General features: G+C 48.3%; 1 protein-coding gene across 18 annotated transcripts in view; it reads right to left on the reverse strand.

Annotated features, from left to right (window-relative positions):
- The window catches only part of UBR4 (ubiquitin protein ligase E3 component n-recognin 4), a 132414-nt gene that overhangs the window by 1988 nt on the left and 110407 nt on the right, over positions 1–20019 (reverse strand). For 12 of the 18 annotated variants that reach the window (XM_079146917.1, XM_079146922.1, XM_079146910.1 and 9 more), the window contains 14 exons: positions 19658–19745; positions 19008–19135; positions 18045–18152; positions 17451–17570; positions 16614–16804; positions 16034–16207; positions 15353–15452; positions 11646–11864; positions 10777–10890; positions 9356–9498; positions 8604–8759; positions 6997–7191; positions 4334–4558; positions 408–498 (listed from right to left, as the gene is read on the reverse strand). In XM_079146917.1, the coding sequence (XP_079003043.1) occupies positions 408–498; positions 4334–4558; positions 6997–7191; positions 8604–8759; positions 9356–9498; positions 10777–10890; positions 11646–11864; positions 15353–15452; positions 16034–16207; positions 16614–16804; positions 17451–17570; positions 18045–18152; positions 19008–19135; positions 19658–19745 (2052 nt within the window). The remainder of the gene's footprint in view (positions 1–407; positions 499–4333; positions 4559–6996; positions 7192–8603; positions 8760–9355; positions 9499–10776; positions 10891–11645; positions 11865–15352; positions 15453–16033; positions 16208–16613; positions 16805–17450; positions 17571–18044; positions 18153–19007; positions 19136–19657; positions 19746–20019) is intronic. The other 6 variants (XM_079146915.1, XM_079146908.1, XM_079146914.1 and 3 more) reach the window with 1 other exon arrangement.

A 20019-nucleotide genomic window follows, 5' to 3' on the forward strand; every position in this document is an offset into this window, starting at 1 on the left:
ACCTGAACCTAGGAGCACCGCCACAGCTGCCCACTCCTGCCCACACACTGCACAGCTGCACGCCAAAGCTAAGGGAACCCTCACCATGCGCTGATTGGACTGCTTCACTCAGACGATGACAGGAGCCACCCTAAACACTGATTTTTTGAAGACATAGCTCCCCAGAGAGGTGCATGAGGAGCTGGCAGCAAGCTTGAGGGGCATGAGGAGTGACCCAGCTACAAATGGACACTGGATGCACGGGTTTGGCCTAAGCCCTCCTCACAGCAGGGGCTAGATGCTTCTAAGGAGCAAAGTGCCTCCAAGTCAGTGAGGGGCAGCCTGTGGATGCTGAGGCAAGGTCAGAGCCAGGAGCAGAGATAGCCCACGCCCCTGCAGAAACCAGCTGGGCCCCCTGGCTTCCTTACCTTGAACATGTTGTAAATAAGATCGACGAGGGCCCAAAAGAGGAGGGAAGAACGATAAACAGAATAGTCCTTGACTGCCTTATCTGTCAGCCTGGAAGAGAAAATCAAACCCCGTGCCATGAAGTTCCTAGAAGGATACTCGCAAGGGCAGAGCAAAGCATTTGGGGCCAAGGGCCCCAAATGACCTCTGCCTCACATGGCTTGGGCTATGTGCCTTGTCTTCTTGGAAAATGCAGCTGTGGGCACGGACTTCTGAAGCCCTGGGCCAGAGGGTCACTCGTTACAAAGACATTCCATGAAATGCATCTAACTCTCCAGCACATCTTCCAAAGCACAGTGAAACAAACGGGAGGGAGACCTAAGTTCAACATGGCAACCAAAGGCTCCTGACTTACGGTTGTAAAGGGGTCCCACGTTTAGCCTTATACTAGCTTTTGGACAGGATGGTGCCTAATATATGAAGAAGGAAACAAGGTTCCATTTCAATTTTTCAATCTTTTTTTTGGTACCAGAGACTGAACTCCCAAGGGCACTTAGCCACTGAGCCACATCCCTAGCCCTTTTTATTCTGATACAGGATCTCACCAAGTTGCTTAGGGCCTCACTAAGTTGCCGAGGCTGGTTTTGAACTCGAAATCCTCCTGCCTCAGACTCCCCAGCCAGTGGGATTACGGGGCTGCATCACCACATCGGGTTATTTCAATCTTTACATTCCCACCAGGAGAAATTTTATAAACAACAGACCCAAACCAGCCAAATGCTGTCATTTGTCAAACACATGCTCTGTTAAAAAACAGCAAGCTGGTAGAAAATCAGTGTTGAGCAACAGTAATGTCTAGGATGGAGCATGCCATCACCCCAACACCTCCTAAATCCTGGGGTAATTCCAGAGCTAGCTGTTCACCACACCCCTTTATTCCTAACCTGTATTGTTGCTAAAGATTCAGTTCAGGATTAAAGACTAGTCAGTACCTTGGACCACCAGGGGCTGCCCCTGACAAGGCCATGGCCTTCACAACAGACAGCCTTGGCTTGAGGAATGATTACACCAGGTGGAGTCTAATGAAAAACAAAGACTGGACTCCCCTCAACATAGGGAGTGAAGTTTCAGAGTCAGGATTTGGTTTCTACCACCCAAGCTCTAGGAGAGGTCCCATTTGCAAATAGCCACCACATCTGCAGTAAGTAAGTAAAAGTCAGATAACCCTTGCCTTGGAGTTTTCTATACCCTGGAACACATCCTATGACTAAAGGGACAGGTACTGAACGTTCAGTACTAAAATACATGCATATGAGTATCGGTAAGAATCCTAACAGGAAGTGCAGGCCATATAGCCTGTCTCATATAGTGCCTGCCTCTCATGCTGGAGGCCCGGGTTCGAGTCCCCAGCACTCTGGGATTGTGGAAATAACAATCAAACAAGAATCCTAACAGGATATGCACAGATGTTATTTACTAGAAGCTAAAACCATGGGCCTCAAATAAAGGGAGCGCCTAGCATGAGGCAGGCCATTCACACCTGCATTCAGCAGATGCTCAAGTCACAAAAGTAAAGTAAATAAAACGAGATGAATGTTAAAATATGCTGCTTGGAGCTCCCCTCTGCCCAGGATCTCTCAAAGTGCCCCCTTTCTCCCCTGTCTACAGCCCAGGGATGCTGCAGCCTGAAGTAAAAATTACTGTCAGGTGGGCCCCTGGATGAGGGCAACTGTGCACTTCTCTGCACCCCTAAGTCCTGGCAGATAAGACAGTAGAGAAGACTGTGATGAAGGTCTGAGCAATTCCCAAGCTTAAATACCTGCGAATTCCCAGCAGAGGAGGAGCCGTTTTTTTCTGAATGTAAAATATGAAAGTCATCAGTCTGTCCTGAGCTACTTTTGTGTGTATCTGCTACTGCCCCTACCTCAAAATGTACCAGACTGAGGACAAAGTGACAGTGCCCAATCCCAGGAAGATACTCTGACACATACTGAAGCTCAAGGTCATGGAACCAAGGACCACTTCCTTCCTGAAGTGCACCTCCTCTCTGGGAGTGGATCTGGAAGAAGAAAGGCTCACGGAACACAGGACAGATGGGATAAATGCCTGTCAGCCGCAGCCTCCCCTTGGGGGGTGTCCCTGTACTGGGAAAGCCCTCAGCACCTCTGCCAGTCTGTTTCATAGGTGGCAGGCTTGCAACCTCAGACCCTGGCCAGGCTTGGCTCTTCTCTGTGGTTGTCCTGCCTGGTAAGCAGAAATTCTTGGGTAACCCTGCCCAATTTAATTATTTAAGGCTAATTAGTAAAGGTGACTAAACTGCTACAGAGAAAATGGCAACACATGAATGTAGCTCACACTGCATTTCCTAATTAAGTTTTGACCTAACTGGCTTTTCTTTAACTGCCTGGGACAATAGTGAATTCCAGTCTCCTAGCTGAAGGCAGAATAACTCTAGTAGGCTCAGATTTCACACCTGCCATGGAGAACCTGCGCCCAATAAACAGTCACTCTGTCTGCCATGAATGCAGGCTCAGTCTGGCTTATCAACAATGTTATATTCACAAGGGCTAACTTTAGATTTCAAGTAGCTAGTTAACTATTAATGCTCAGGCTCTTAGGAAACACTGGCAAGTGACATGTATGGAATGGGGACAGCAGTTATATAAAAAAGCTAACAAGATTCACTGCCCGCCTCCACCCAAACAGGCTGGTATCGGCCAGATTCAACAGGACAGCTCCAGTCTGGTTCTTCTGGGGCAGGAAATGCCTATAATCAGAAAATGCTTGCTATCTCAGAGCTGACAGAGGTAAAGAAACCAGGTATGACATTTCGAGCCCCTGCTATTTCACTTGGTTTGTCATTATCATGAGCCTGAAAGTCCCTGTCTATTTCCCCGCTGGTCTATATGTGTGGAAATGATCCTCAGATCCTAAACTAAAGGATCCAGAGGACGAGAGCAGAATCAAAGGGACATCTTCCAGAAATAAAGCAGGGGCACATTTCACTCAAGTGGTAACAGCAAGCCACTGGACTACCTGACATCGGCCTGAGTGGGGCCAGGGCTCCCTCCACACACGGCCACCACCGTGGTCATCTTGAAGAGCTGGGGTGGTTGCTCTTGTTTGCTCTTGTTTTTCTCCCAAGATACCTCCCATCTGACCCAAACGGCAGCACAAGGTCATGGAAGCAAGGACCACTTCCTTCCTGAAGGGCCCCTCCTCTCTGGGAGTGTGCCCAGGATTGGGAGAGTGGGACTGGAAGAAGACAGGCTTACAGAACACGGGACGGGAACAGCAACCAAGAAGTGAGAAGGACGAGCTTTTAATTATGAAAAAAGAAACCCCTGGGCTGGGGCTGGGGCTCAGTGGCAGAGCGCTCGCCTAGCATGTGTGAGGCACTGGGTTGGATTCTCAGCACTGCACATAAATAAATACAAATAAAGGTCTGTCAACATCTTTAAAAAAATTAAAAAATAAAAAAATAAATTCCCTATCATGGTCATGCTGAAACTTCTTAGTTTATGGCAAAACAAACATAACAAAAAACCTAGTTACCTGGCTTAGACCCTGCTGGTCCTATGATTCTCATTAGCTGTATCACCCGGTGCCTAGCTGCATTCCTCCCTGAATTTTCTACAGAACGTAAATCTGGCTTCACTTTTCCAGAGGATGAATACAAAACCCAGAGAGGCCCAAGCAACTGCCAGCCAGCAGCCTAGACTCTCAGTGTCAATGTCAACTGCTGAGTCAGATGAGCACACCTTCGCCTAGCACACGTGGATCGGTCATCTTTGAAACACATCAGGGGCTGGGGGAGATAGCTCAGCTGGTAGAGTGCTTGCCTTGCAAGCCCAAGGCCCTGAGTTCGATCCCCAGTACCACCAAAAAAAAAAAAGAAACACATCAGACACAATCCAGACAGCAGCTTCCTAAAGCAGGTACTGACCTGGTGGCCCCCCCTGGAGCCACCGCCCGGGCCTGTGAGGTCACCAGCAGCCTCCGCAGGATCTCGACGCGCGTGGCCCTCCACTGCTCAGGGGGCAGGACGTGCAGGGCCAGGACTGTGAAGTAGTGGGGCCCATCCACCTCAAAGGCACTCTCCACCCACTTCTCCTTGGGCTGCTCCAGGAAACCTTGGAGGTTCTTCTCTTCTCGGGATGTTGCTCGGGTTCTGGAAGAAAAGGGGCGTGGTGTCACACAGTGGGGAATGGATCAGGGTGCCAGTTTCCTTCAGAGCTGGTTGAACATGGGCATGGCTGAGCCCCTTCCGCCATCAATCCAAGTCGTCTGTGCTCTCAGGCCCTTGTCTGTGGCAGCTTCTCTGCACCCCCGCCCCCGACCCTGCTCAACCCAGCACTGCCTGCTGTTGAGCACCCTACCAAATGGCATGTTCACTAACACTCCAGCGCAGACTTACCTGACCACTCTGGAAACCCAGAAAGTGAGGAGACTTGCCTAATGTCACTAAGCCAGTGAGTGGCAGCAGCAAGCGTGGAAGGATCCAGACTCCCTGACTCGACTCACAGCCTGAACGCTCCCTTTCTCCACATAGCCACTGCATCTGGCTGCTTTCCCAGGCTCTCTACTTGGTTTGTTTTTCAAGACAGTGTTCTCCCTCGTTCATAAGAGCAGACTCTCCCGGCAAGCACGGCTGGTCACTCGAACTCCTGCCTGAACTACACGAGGGTGATCATCACAGCACCATGCTCAGTGCTTGATGTGATTATTCACTTAATCTTCACAAGAGCCTGTGAGGCAGGTACTACCACTGACCCGATTTTACAAAGAAGAAAACTGCAGAGCAGAGGAGTTCAGTACCGACCCAAAGTCACCAACTGGGCTAAGACCCCTCCCCATGATGAAGTTCTGACATGCGGCTACGCTGTCTTATCCAGCTGCTGCTAGACTGTTGGGGAAGAATGGGAAGTAAACAAATTCCATGTCAGCAGCCACCAGAATCCCAGTTCCCAGGTCTGCAGATGGCACCGTCATTATAGCTGAGCTATGGAGGCAAAGCGGGGAGCGGGGTAGGGATAGGGCAAGGATACCCTGCTTTCTGCTGCTCCCTACAGAATGAGCCTGGCTGGAAAGGATGGAAAGGATCTGACAGGCTCTTCCAGCCCCTCAGGAACCTGAGACTTGCTGGACACCTTAGGATCTGCTCAAGCTCTGCTCTGGCTTATGGGAGTCATGGTGTGACAAACTCACCTTTGTGCATGTCCACCAGCGGCACTAAGTGCTCTGTAACCAAGCTAATGAGGGAAGACAGAATGTGGTGGAAGAACAGAAGCCTCTGGGTCAGCCTCTGCCTGCCCAAGGTAACTGCCAAGAGGCAACTCCCCTTTAACTCAGAGACCTGAGCAGGAGTTCTAAATGTCTGGCATGTAGGAACATGGTGATACCATAGGTAACCAGCTCCATCCCAGCAGGCTAAATCACAGAAAGTGTTTTCCTCACTGGGTCTGCTTCTCTCCCTGGGGAATGGAGCAGTTCACTCCACCCCATGGCTGCCAAGACATGTCTCTACAAAAACCTGCTGTCAGGGCCTCAAGAACACTGGTAATGAGTACTGCCAGGCCCGCGGCATGGTCTGGACAGTGGGCATGTCTGTGCCGTCAGGGAGGCCAGGTGTCTTCTGATGCCCAAGGAGTCTGGTGATGATGTAACGCACTCCAGAGGAGCCCTGCCCTTCCTCTGTAACAGTGAAGACTTCGTTCCTGAGGTCAGCCTTTTATCTCAAGGACAGGAAAGGAGTAAGAAAGCAACACTGTTGATGACAGGCCAGAAAGGACAAAAGCCGACTGTACTGCTGCCTCCACAGCACGGCAGTGCCTCAGGTGGACTGTGCAGCTTTCCACAGGCGGCCAATTTTCTGCCCACCAGAGCTGTGGGGTTCTGCCAGGAACATGTCCTGCAAGTATAAAGCCATTCACACCCAAGAGCTAAGGTACAATAAAGCTCTTAATTTGCTTCTAAAACCTGGAGTGGAAAGGAAGAATCTTTTCCACCTCCTGAGTGTTCTTTAAAATGACACTTCTGGGTGTCACCTAACTATGCCATCCTGTGCACACAGATAGAAACACGTTTTCTTCCTCGCCGCCTTCCTTCTCAGCTGACTTCCCAGATAATCTTCAACAGGCCCTTCCCCTCTCATTTGCCAGAAGCATTACTTGCTGGAGAAAAAACAGGAACAATAAACCCAGCTTCCAGGCATGAAGCGGGGCTTTAGTTCCCTTGCTTCGCCTCAGTGGGAAGCCTCCACCTGCAACAGCTAGTGGGTCCTGATGAATGCTGTGCTCCAGTCATGGCCCCCCATTCAAGAGGACGGAATGGCTTTGCCCATTTCAGTACCTTCCAGGCCAAAGACCAGTGCAAGGATGCAGCCCATTGCTGTCCATGGTGGGACACAGGAGAGCTCTGGAAAGTCACCCACTCTACTTTACTCTGGGCAACCCCAAAAAGTTACAGATGCACTTCACTACCTCAGTAAAGACTGCCTAAGGTCAGACATTGACTCTGGAACTAAGAAGAGAAGGGATGGGAAAGCCAGGGGAATTTGTTGGGCAGAGGATGTGGGGTAGGTCAGCCAATGTGCTACAGGATACTGACGTGTTCAAGACGTAAAGCACAGTGTGAATGATGTATGGGATCAGGTGGATGTTACTCTCTCGGCCACCCCCGCCGGTGTCTGCGCTGAACGACTGTTCCATGGCAAAGCGCAGGAAGAGCAGCTTGATGTCATGGATGTTGAGCTGATACGTGGGCTCCCGCTGGCCCGTACACTCCTGGAGGTAAGTGTTATGCCTGGATAGAAGCAGCACAAACATGGAAGCAGAAGTGAGTTCCTGGTGATAGCCAGGCTGGAAGGCAGAACCCCCTCTGGCACCTGGCCTGATGTCTGCAGGGGTTAACAGAACCCAAGGGAGAGCAGAGACAAGGCAGGGCCAGCAGGACATTCTCATTTCTTCTGTGACTGAGTGTGATGCTCCCTAAGTATGGACAGACGTCATAGCACATATCACGGACACATATTTTAGAGGAAGAAACGTGGAATTTATTCCATTATGACATGATGATCTACCCATAGGAACTCTCTTCAACCTTCAAATCTGTTTTTATTTTTGTTTGTTTGTTTGTTTGTTTTAGATAAGTCAGTGTCTATTCCTGTCCTTCTGGGCCTTGTCTCTTATTAGGTGGGTGACCTTGAGTAGACTACTCAACCCCTCTGTACTGCTAGAAGCAACACATGGAAAAACCTTTAAACATGTTGCCTGCTGTTACTTTAATCATTATTACTCCAGAAACCTGGCTTATAGTGAACACCTTCTCATCACTCAGCTTTAAAACAGGACTTGGGAAAGCACCACCATGCCACAAGGCCCTGTCAAAACACAAGGTCTCAGAGAAGCTTTAGCTATGCCACTTTGGATTTGTGGGAGCAGGGAGGCCTTAAAAGGAGCCCAGTATCCCCATGCAACTAAGCTGCTTTCCTTATTAGTAGTATTCTTTTCTTTCTTTCTTTTGAGGTACTAGGGATTGAACCTAAGGGCACTCTATCACTGAGCTACGTTCCCAGACAGGGTCTCACTAAATTACCTCGGCAGGCCTTGAACTTGTGATCCTCTTCCCAAGTAGCTGGGATTACAGGCATGCATCACCTGCCTGGTTACTGTCATTAGTTAGACAGCAGAGCCATACACCATTATAAGTGAACTCTGGGACATTCTTGGTCTGACCAAGTCAGGGGTCCAAGTCTTACGTCATCAAATCAATAGAAGATTGACCAACCAAAATTTTAAACAGTGCCTCAGAAACTGAGGGTGCTTCTTTCTCTCCCCCTGTGGGTGGGCCTCAGCAGGTCAGGACTTCGGTAAATTTCCATTCCCCGTTCCCACCTGCTTTGCACAGCTCCTCAGTCAGCAAGCAAAAAGGGTCATGTATGCCCAAGGAAGCAGGTAGGAAAAGGACTGGACTGATAGCGTATCTTTCCCATCTCCTGTAAATCCTTCCTTTTTTTGTGGTACTGGGGATTGAATCCAGGGGCACTTCGTCCCCAGCCGTTTTTAAATTTTGAGACAGGGTCTCGCTAAGCTGTTGAAGCTGACCTCAAACTTGCAATCCTCTTGCCTCAGCCTCCCATTGCTGGTATTATAGGCGTGCACCACTGTGCCCAGCAAATCCCATACTTTTTACCATGGGAAATGCTCAATACTCACCTTGCCAAGCAAGTGGCAAAAGCTGATTCAGGGACATGGGGTCCCCAGACCGGGAGGAGCCCGTTGCATTTAGTATTGGCATTCTGCAGAGCGGCACTTTCCCACTCTTCCCGGCCTCGCGCCAACCTGGGTGGGGAGTAGAGCAGGGACAGATGACTACTGGAATTAAGCTGGCACCAGACACCTGGGCGAACGGGTGGAGGAAGGCTTGTTGTTTAACAGTATGTACGTCAGGCCACGCTCTGACCCGAGGGGGAGAATTAGCCACTTATAATCTCTGGACTTAAGGACCAGTTCTACAGACCTGAGTCTTATGTCACATCAAGAGAGAAGGGGAGTAACCAATCAAAATTTTAAACAGTACCCCAGAAATAGGGTGCTTCTTCTCTCACCCTGTGGTGTGGGCCTCAGCAGGTCAGACTTCTGTAAACCATGGTAACTGCTGGCTTCACTATCTCAGGTAAATAAACTACTTTTACCAGCCTTGGGTCAAAGCCAAACACATGTCTCTACTATGTCAAGAATGGCTTCTGGCCCATATGGTTTCAGGTAGAAAAGATTACTCCCCAGAGACTAAAGAGTAGGTTTAGAACCTCGGGGCTGGCAGTCCTACTCCCTGCAACTCCAGGGCCTTAGGCAAGTGGGCCACTCCTCTGAAATAATGTAGGTGCAGAGCGGAAGCGCACATGAGTGAGAGGGGAATTTCTGGGAAGGCCTGCTGAAGGAGCCACTCTGCAAAAGCCAGTGCCTACCTGACAGCAGCCAGGTGACAGTCGTAGTGCACAATGTTGAAGTGGGACACGGTGCTATAGCCCTGCTGTTTCCGGGGCTTGTTCTCCATTTCCTCCAAGGCTACCCGCTTTGTGAAGGTGTAAATGCCCAGGACCTTCGTGGGCTGCAAAGACAACAGATGATAGAAGGGGAGAGAAACGCCACCTTGGGTTAGGAAGGAGGTAGGGCAGAATGAGGAGAACTGAGTGTCCTCCTTCCTAGGCAATGCCCTGGGATTCAGGCTGCTTTACCCAGGAAGTGCTCAGAAGAGCGGGTGCTTTGGTTTAAAATGGTTTGTTCCCACCAAAAATCAAGCTGAGGCTTAATTCCTCAGAGCAGTGTTGAGGGGAGGTGGGACCTTAAAGAAGCAGTTAAGTCGGGGGGCTCCGCCCTCACGGGGACCAACAGTTCCCTTTCTGCAGGTATTGTGAGAGGGCCTACTGCCTCTCTCGGCTCCCCCAACATGTCTCTCTTCCACACCACACACTTGCACTTTGCCGGAGAGCTTACCAGAAACCACAATTTCAGTACTATGCTCTTGGACTTCCAGAACCATAAGCTAAATAAACCTTTGTTCTTTACAGATTAATCTTGGACATTCTGTTATGTACAGCAGAGGAAACAGACCAGGAGACTGGCACCTCAGCTGTGGGTTAGGCACCCAGCTGGGCACAGTCCAGGGAAAGGGGTATGAGAGTCTGCCCAAGAGGGGCTGGGCAGAGAGAGGCAGAGAAGCAAGCCCAAGCTGTCCTCCTCTCCAGGCCTCATCTAACTGGAAAATTCTTGATAAGCCACTTGCTTTATGAGAGCTGAGAGGCTGCAGCACAGCAGGACCAACAAAGGCACTGCCCTTCCACAGCCTGGGTGCCCAGAGAGCAGGAGGTTCACACTGAGGAGGAAGAGGCCACCTACGAGGCCTTCAGGGGAACAAGCAGGGCACTTGCTGCTCTGTTCCTTTCAGGTTAATCTAGCTTGGATGTGCCTAGAAAGTGGGGGTTCTCAACTTCTCCCCCATCACCCTGAATAGAAGCAGCACAGTGTGCAGTGAAAATCCCAGGTCTGGAGCAAGAGCAGCCCCAGCGGGAATTCTGGCTCCACCGCGTGTCCTTTGCTTTCTTAACTAAAAATTGGGGCTTTTTACATGTTTAAAGACACAATTACTCAGTCTACACAGAGCTCTGAGCCTGAGGCCTCACATACAGAAGGAACCCAGTGGGTGCCACTTTCACTGAGGATGATGATGTTCATCAGTGTGCCTTCTCGCCTTTAAAAGAGGATAGCACACAACCTTAACCCAGTCTAAGAACAGGGTCTACAGGAGAGGGCTGCCTCCTGAAAAAGAGGCCAGACCATGCCATCAGAGCCCACGCCCCTGAGGCCAACTCCTGTCCAGCAGTGGTACCTGGAACTTATATCCCTCTCTGCAGATGCAGCACGTGAGGCCCGGCTCCTCGATCAGCTCTTCCATCTGCTTCAGGAGTGCCGTCTTGGTCACCACCTGGCCTTTTTCGTTTGTCTATAAGGGAACCCAGGTGGCATGTCAGAAAGGGATTCTCACGTGCCCTTCCACCCTGACTTGGGGATGCTCAAACACTGTGACATCAACAGAAAAGTCCTTCAGACCCATATTCTTCTGCTATTCTCTACTCCCTGCAGGAACCCCTGAGGCAGGAGAAAACTTCAAATGGGAACTTCCAAATGGTACTTCCACTTGTCACCAAAAAAGCCCCCTTTCTTTGTTCCAGCAATTCCAGGTCTCAGCTGGGAGGGGCTGCTGCATTCTGGTTTGCTCACCATTACTGTGTGAGTGTTGAAACTGCTGACACTCAAGTTTGCTGGTTGGAACAAGGCACTTCTAGGATTACTGCTTCCTCTAAGGCGGGACAGTGAAGCACAGAGCCCTTTGTATCAAACAGATCCTGGTCAAAACCCTGTCAACCAATTAGTTTCATGCCTCAACCTACTGACTTCTCAATTTCTTCATCTGGAAAAATGGATATAACGCTATCAACTCATAGAACCACTTGAGGACTTAAATCTTACAAGTAAGGTGTTCCAGCCCTGGGCCTGGCCTATAGCAAACCCTCAATATCCAGTGGTTATTATCCACATTTTTACTACTTTTGTGAACTTGCTAAGTCAACCCTGAGCCCATCTATAAGCAGAGTGGCAGTCACACCCCTGAGGTACCAGTACACTTAGTTCCTGCCTCCTCCTGGCCAACCTTCACCTGCACCACCCTCAGCCCAGGACTGGAGGAGGTGGCTTTACCGTCATGCCCAGGGTGCCCAGAGCCTTCTGCCTCATGGCCATGGCCATGCGCTTCTTCTCAGCCCGGGTCTCCCTGCGGGCCGCGTCAATCTTCTTGTTTACATCAGGGTGTTCCCGCAGTGCCTCCAGCAGGTTCTCTGCCAGAGTCCCGATGCCCTCGTCACTGGACACCTGCTCCAGTTTATGCAGGTTTGTGATGGAGTCGGTTCCAATCAGAACCTGCCAATAAGAGACCAGAGATACATGTATCCAACTACGGAGACAAGCCTTCTTCCCAAGAGCATAAAGCTTTGGAAAATCACCCGTGTGCACAATCTGTCACCTGCTCAACTACAGTCAGACCCCCTGACTCCAAACTTCAAGCGACACCAACACGTGGAGGGAGGAGGCTCTGCCACTCCTTTCACTTGTTACTCCGACCTTTAGCTTCAAGATTCCCAATTATAAAATGGGGTTAGCCATGGCTGAAGTAAAAACTAAGAATCAGGTAACACACATAAAGAAGCCCGTACAATGAGTGTGAACAGGGCCAGCAGGGTCCCTTATCCTGGTAAGAGAAGCAGCAGCACCTGCGCGCTGTGCCCACCAGGCAGAGCGAGTCCTGCCATGTATGACACACTACCCTTGAGTTCTTCATCCAGGAGCCCCGCAGGTCCACTGAACCTGGGGCAGTTTCCTCAGCCCAGGGATACGAGAGGCACAGCTAGTATACGTGGGGGTAGAGATAATAAAAAAGAAACAAAAATAGATGTCACCCCCCATGCCCGAGAAGGTTGGAAGTCACTGCACTGTGGCACCTTGCCATCAAAAGGCATGGAGAGTATCAGCACACCTCAGGCAGACAGCACCTGGAAAAGGCCCCAGGTGAGCTCACCGGGCATTACCACCACTCCGTCCCTAGTGAACTGATGACAATGACTACATATCTGACAATAAGTTGAAAACAACAAAGCTAATTTGCAATGTGAAAACTCAGTGCTCAACTCCAATCATTTACTAGCTCGTAAATCTATTCTCATTGCAGCTACGCTTCAAATTGCATCTCAGCAAAATTACAAGTTATCTTATGTCTCATGCTTCTAAATGCTGAGCCCATGATTTAAATCCTATTGAACTTTCCCCACAGGCACCCCAAACTGAACGCCCCGGCCTGTGTGTCTACTGTGTATGCATGTGGATGTACACGTGTGTATGAAGCAGTTTTTTAGGTGATGGGGAAATAAAGACCCTCTCCTGAGTTCACATTCCAGCAAGGAGAAAAGAACACACATCCACAGCATATGCCAATGAATCCTCCCCACACACTCTCCCGTGTCCACTGTCTCCTTCAACCATACTGCCATTCACCTCAACCCTTGATCCAGAGACTGAGCCGTGTTCCTGGTTCATTCAGCTTCTTCACCTTGTGCAATCTCTAACTCTCATCATTCTACCTCCCAGATCTCTGTTGAGTCTACTCATGAACTAGTTCAAGCTCCATTTCACGCTCCTTAACTAGGATAACAGCCTACTTCCCGTCTCACCTCCCTTCACTCCCTTCTCTGTAACATTAGGGCCAGGGACCACCCGCAAGAGAACAAGCACACTCCTCTCCTTGGAGAATGTGCTCTGAACCCAGCGTCAGCTCTGGCCACACTTCCTCTCCCCAGAAAACTGCTTTGGTTTCTTGCGATGCTTCAAACTTTCTTTTGCCTCAGAGCCTTCGCAGGTGTCACTCTCTCTTCCAAGAAATTCTCTTTCCTTTGTTCCCTTCCACACTACATCTATCTCACTGCATGGTCACTATTATGTTTCTGGTTCCATCTTCCACCAGACACAGTGAACATCTCGTTCGGCAACTTAGCTCAGCCGAGTACTAGACGTGACAGGTGGCTCAGTAAATCCGTTGAAAGAAAATTGTGAATGTCAAGTATTTAACTAGACAAAGGCTTGCTCTAAAGAAAATAGTTCGATTTAGCAATCAGAGCAAGTTCAGGAACCAGCTGGTTTGAGACTACGGGGGCTCAATCGCAGCTCTGTTCCTTGACTTATTCCTATGCAAAATAGAGCTGCTACAAGGTTACGGAAAACAATGTACGGGAAGACCTGTACTACAAAAAAAATCACCTCTACGAAAACTGCTAATTATGACAATCTGTACTGAGTTGACCAAGAGTTTGGAACAAAACAGAGATCTGAGTGGAACAACTGGAAGAATCTTTAATCAAGTTACCACATTTTTGGAGCGAGTTATCAAAACAGAGCATCAAAAAAGATGTGGGAACTGCATTCAATACAGAACATTATAGACATAAAAAAAATACAACCCTAAAGATGCTCAAAACTCAACATTAAAAAAAATAAAATGAACCACCTAAGAAATGAGCAAAAGACATTAAGTCATTTCACTGAAGAGACACAAATGAATCAGACAGAAAGGTGCCTATGTGCAACAGCATAGCACCAGGGAAATGCAAGCCAGCACACAGCAAGAGGTCACTGCACATCCACAGGAGGCGAAAAATTAGAATTACCATCTCCAAGTGCTGGCAATGACGCAGAGAACCCAGGCTACTCCTATGCTGCTGTGGGAATCTTCAGTTTCTTGTAAAACATGCAACTCCTATTCAACTGAGCAATTGTACTCTTGGGCATTTTTCCCAGAAATCAAAAACTTAAATTTACACAAAAATCTGCTCCTGAATGTTCACAGCAGCTTCATAAATAATGGTCTGATACTGGAAACAACTAGTTGTCCTTTACTGACTGGATGACTAACCTGATTGGGCTATGTCTCCATCATAGGACACAGTGGAGCAATAAAAAGGAACACACATACTGATACAGGCAACGGCCTGGGTCAGTCTCCAGAAAATCATGCTTAGTGAAAAAAGCCAATCTGAAAAGGTTACGTGCAGTATGATTCCTCACATGCAACAACCTTGAAATGGAAATCATAGAAATGAAAAATAGATCAACTCCAGTGTTTCAAGGCAGGGGCACCGGGGGAAGTGGATGCAGATATAAAAGGGCAAGAAGAAGGACCCTTCTGGTGATGACCTATCTTGCTTCTTGACCATCAGTGTTAAACACTGGCTGTGACATGTGCTGCAGTTTTGCAAGATGCCTTCTTAAAAAAGACTGGGTAAAGGGCATGTCTGATTTCTCTGTATTATCTAACAACTACATATGAATGTGTGGTTATATAAAATGAAGCCAGCCCTGGTCACCTGCTGTCAGGGGCCAGTTAGGGTTTGTGAGGGGTTAACAGACACCTCAGCCCAGTGGGGAGAAATCAGGAATGGGCTACAGAGTAGAATGCATGGACTTCCCTTAGCACAGTTTCCAGTTGCCCGAGGCAGAGCAGAAAATGCTGGCAATGGTATTGTGAATGTCCCAGAAATTGTGGTCAGAAATCTCAACTGTTTTATAGTCTGGTCAGTCATGATCCTCACAGTTCAAATGCTCTACAGCTGATTCATGAGACAAGGAAGTCTTGCTTATCACTGAGTGAATGTGGAAATCACAAAAATAACTACTTCCCTCTGCACACAGAGAGAAATAGATGACCTCTAAAAGTCCCTTCTACTCTAGGAATTTCATATATTTGGGTGAGTCACACTGGTCTTTATTTGCTCAGTTGGTGGTAGATATGAGAGAGAAAATGGCTCCTTCCCACTTCATGTCTTGTCTACAGAATAAGTTCCACATGCATGCTGGCCACTCACCTGGGTGGCAGGGTGCTGGATAGCCAGCCCTCGAAGAAGCCTCAAGATAAATGGCAAGGCTGGGCGAGACAAAAACTTTTTCCAAATGTCAGCATCCAAACTGCAAAACAGAAGACGACTAAGAGTATTAGCAGGCCCGAGAAGCAAAGCACTTGGAAGTTAAGTTGTTCGTTCTGGCTTGTTGACACTCCAGGGACTACATGTTCATTTGCTTAGTTTTTTGGTACCAGGGGTTGAGCCTAGGGGAACTTAACCACCGAGCTGCATCCAAAGTCCTTTTTATTTTTTGAGACAAGATCTCTTAAGTTGCTGAGGCTGGCTTTGAACTTGTGATCCTCCTGCCTCAGCCTCCTCAGTCACTCAGATTACAGGCCTGTACTACCACACCTGGCTTTCCCAATGCTGATTTAAACCAGACCCTCCAAGAATGTCACAAAGAATCATTAAGAACCACCCAGCTCAGTTGAGAAACTAGAGAGAAGTGACGAGTCTGAAGAGAAAACAAACAAGCTACCATCCTTTCCTTAAGGAGTCTGTAGTTGTTGCGTGGTCACCCTGATAGTTTCCGAAGGGAGGGAGGCCCCCAAGGAGAGCAACAGGCACAAAGCTTTGCACCAAGATGGTGACAGAGCAGACCAAGCACAGGGAGGGAAGCCCAATCCCTGGGGGAGAGCTTCTCACTTCTTGGCACTAGGGATGTGCTTCTTCATGTAGTCTAGTGCGTTCTGGGTGATTCCCTTCTGGAGGATCAGATCCTTCAGCTGATGCCCATTGCTGTTGTTCTTGATGCCAGCTGCGATTTTGCAGAAGCAGTCCAGAAAGACTTTATCATCGCCACTGTACTCTTCATCATACCTAGGAGCAGAAAGCAGAGTCTGAAGGTGTGAAGGCAGAACAAAAACCCACCATGTCATTCATCAACCACCTCTATGGTTGAGTCCAAATTCCACAGTGACATAAGAACCCTTGGACCTGACTTGTGCCACTCTCCCTCTTACCTGCTTTGTGCCCAAACTCATAATACTGAGTTTCGCATTTTCAAGCTTTGCGCACAGGGCTCCACCTTGTCATGCCCCCTTCCACCTCACAAACCACTTTACCTTCTCTACTTTAACACAATATATTTTAATTGTTGCCTGCCCCCCCACTAGACTGAATCCCTTAAAAGCCAGAACAAGGACACAACAATCCAACAGAAATTCAGTGTTCCTTCTTGGGTCTCACAGAACAAGTTCAGGGTTTTGTGGGGACTCTCACGTACTTATCAAAGTTGCAGTACGGTTTGAACCGCTCTACCAGGATCTGCATTTTCTCTACCTCTCCAAAGGAGAGATATGGGATGATACGAAGCAGGCCCTGGAGAACACTAGGATTGGAGCGAACGAAGGTGCTGTTGATCTGGTCCAAGAGCATCACGAGTTGATCCTTGTCACCTGTGAGGAGGAGGTTGCCCTGTAAAAGAGAAAAGGATGAAGTCAGGACTGTGTAGTCAACAGTTGATCCCTAAAGGTCATCCACTCCCATCAGACAAAGAAGAACCGGTTTTCAACACTTTCAGGACAACAATGAACAGGACGAGTTTCACTTGATAAATTAGTTTCTAAGTTTCTGGGATGCTCTTTCAACAGTCTCAGGTCAAAATAAACCAGTATAATCTCCCCTCCTCCCAGAGAAGGCAGATGGCTGAACATTCATCTGGGCTCATTTCTGGCCAAATCACTAGCACCAGCCCAAATCCACCAGTAATTAACTACAGGACATTGAACAGCTCATTTCATTTCTCTGGGTGTAAGGTTTCCTCAATTGAGAAATGAAGGGTGGACTAAGGTCCCTGTCTATCAGCTAAGACATGCCCAGATCCCATCAAGGGGCACTTTTTTAGTAAAAGAACATCCTTAGCAGTTTTGTTTCTTCTGAATATAAAGGTTTCAGCTCTAATACAATAATGTCACCATAGCTGAACCCTGCCATTCCCATGACTTGAGAGGGCTCAGTCATTCTGTGTTCAATTTGGCTAAGACACAGGCATGCTTGCTGCTGGAATGACACGGGGCTGACTCCCAGTGTCTGTTGGGGAGAGACTGGGCCCTATACTCACCTTGTCTTCACTTAAGGGTTCGGCATTGGACTCATCTAGAATGATCTCCATGATGCTAAGCACCTGCTCAGCCACAGCCGCACCCCCACTATCCTTGCTTTCCTGCTCAGCTACCAGGGCCTGTAGAAGAAGGAGACCCAGACACTCTCAGGATACAACCATTTGCTGACAACATCTGATGCCCTCCATGGCCTTAATTCCCAGAGACAGTCTGAGCATATAGCATGTGCCTATTCTGAGAAGGAGACAAGTATGTGGGTTTTTGAGGACAATGAAAACGTTCAGGTCTCTTTCTTGGATGCCCAGAGGAGAGGAGTACTACTTTTCTACTACTTTTCTGTGGCATACAGTCTGTTTCAGGGACTGCCTTCCTTGCATCTCTCATGTGAATTCAGAAAAGGAATGAGGAAGGTCTGGGGTGCCACAGCAAGAGCACAGGCAAAAGTCAGCAGGAGGAGAGGGGCACCTGAAGAACTCATGCTTCTCTACCAGTCAGTAAGTCCATTTCACCTAGCCACAACTGAAGATTCCCCCGACCCTCAACCCAGATCTGCTAATGCTCCCTCTTCATCATCTGAAGCCTCAACTCCTTACCAAGTTTAGAGTTCCCAGCATGACATTCAAAGTGTTCATTTCCAGCTTGACCAACTGCTGCCGGTTGACTTTCACCTTCACACAGTAACTGAACAACTTCAGCAGCACCTGACAAGAGAAGCCAGTCAAAACCCATGATAATGTCCACAAGATGTGGGGCCAGCAAGAATGAAGGTCCCAGAGGGTTTATGCGTAATGAGTAGGTACTCCTGAAATGCAGGGGGTGGCAGGGCAGTGAACATTGAGGGAACATGGTAAGGTGGTGGGGCTCTTAACAGGCTGGCACTTAAAAGAGCAATGTTCTCCAGAGACCACACCCCAAAGCTGAGCTTATTTCTGTCATCCCTAAATGATGGTGGTGACACTAGTTCCTAATGGGACAGGTGCTATTTTTCTATCTTGGGAAAATTTCAACACTAAGACCCTAAACCAATGATAAACACACTGATGCCAGAGTTCCTAGAGACTGTGGGAGCTCAGCACCAGGCAGGTCATTTAAAAGAGACACGGTAATATTGAGCCTCGTGTACAGAGGGATAAAAATAGTAGTGAAATATCTGCGATACCTCTGGAATCCTGTAATTCTGACTAACAAAATAACTAGAAAAACCTCCAAACAAAATCATACAGTGTGAGAAAATAGTTATATTAGAAGATCCATTTTAAAAGCAATAAAAAATAATGATCAATGATGATTGACACAGTGCAGTTAACTGGATGAAAACAATGAGATCTTGGTCCCATAGATGACTGAAGAAGTACTAGAGGCTTCCATGACACTGGGTGCTTGGGAAGTAAGCCAGGAAAGAGGAATGGGGGTCGCAGACTCAGAGGGTGCAGGGAACTACCAGGTCCTGCACTGATCCATGGCACCATGCTGCCCTCTAGGGTTAAGTGGCACCAACAGCCACAGATTTGCCCTGCACAGAGGCCTCTCCTTCCAGCCTTGCTGCCCTGACTTACTGTTAGAAGGTGGCGCCCCTGCTTGAAATCTTTGATTCCTGCCAGTCTGTTAAGCATGCATTCCAGGCCCCCACACTGGGCCATCACACCAGCCATCTTATACACTTCTTCTTCATCTTCTTCTTCATCTGGAAGAGAAGAAAAGCCACGGAGGCGGGTGAAGACAGAGAAAACAGAATCCCCAGAATGAAACTGCCTTCTTCCAGGTCGAGAGCTGAAGGCCCTTTTCCCTATCTCCAATGAAGAGTAGCCACTAAAAAGAGTCACTACTGGATACTAAACCACACAACATCATTTCCAATAGGAGCTTTTCTTAAGGTTCCAGTCAATTAAAATCACTTACTCAAACAGGAACATACAAGTAATCACTATCACCAACGGTGGGGAAGTGGGGGACCAGGGCAAAAATAAAACTGATTTCAAATTTGTCGCTAACTGCATTTTCCCCCTAAAAGCTTGATTGTTCTCAACCTTCAGATGTGTTGAAATCAGGCCTTGATGTGCATTTTTCCTCAATGGAGACGTAACTCCACACCTCTCACGCAGAGTATAAGAGAGTATTTGCTGAGAATACCCAAATTCCTGAACATGACAATGTGGTCTGAAACCCCAAGTTCAATGTGCAGCACTGTGGGTGAAAGGGACGGTACCTGTGGTAGAGTCCAAGGACTCAATGAACTCCTCCGTGGCATCACCCAGCAGCCCCCGCATTCGATAAACAATTCTCATGGGCTCTCCCTGAGCAGAGAAAGTTAGAGAAAGGTACTTGTAAATAAGCCGAGAAAAATGCAAAGGACCTGGCAACCTGTCATGCTTAATGCCCTGGCAATGTGAAGCACCTCTGCTTTTCAGTTTTCTGGGAACCAGGTCTCCCAGACTCCAAATGCACTATAATTCCCTTAGGAGAAAGGAAGCAGCCCAGTGTCTACGGCAGGGTAAGCACTGTGTAAAGACTTTACATTACTATCTCATTCACCACAACTATTTATTGAGGGTTAAGTAGGTCCTATGC

Source organism: Sciurus vulgaris (assembly GCF_902686455.1).
Source record: "Sciurus vulgaris genome assembly, chromosome: 1".
NCBI classification, from domain to species: Eukaryota; Metazoa; Chordata; class Mammalia; order Rodentia; family Sciuridae; genus Sciurus; species Sciurus vulgaris.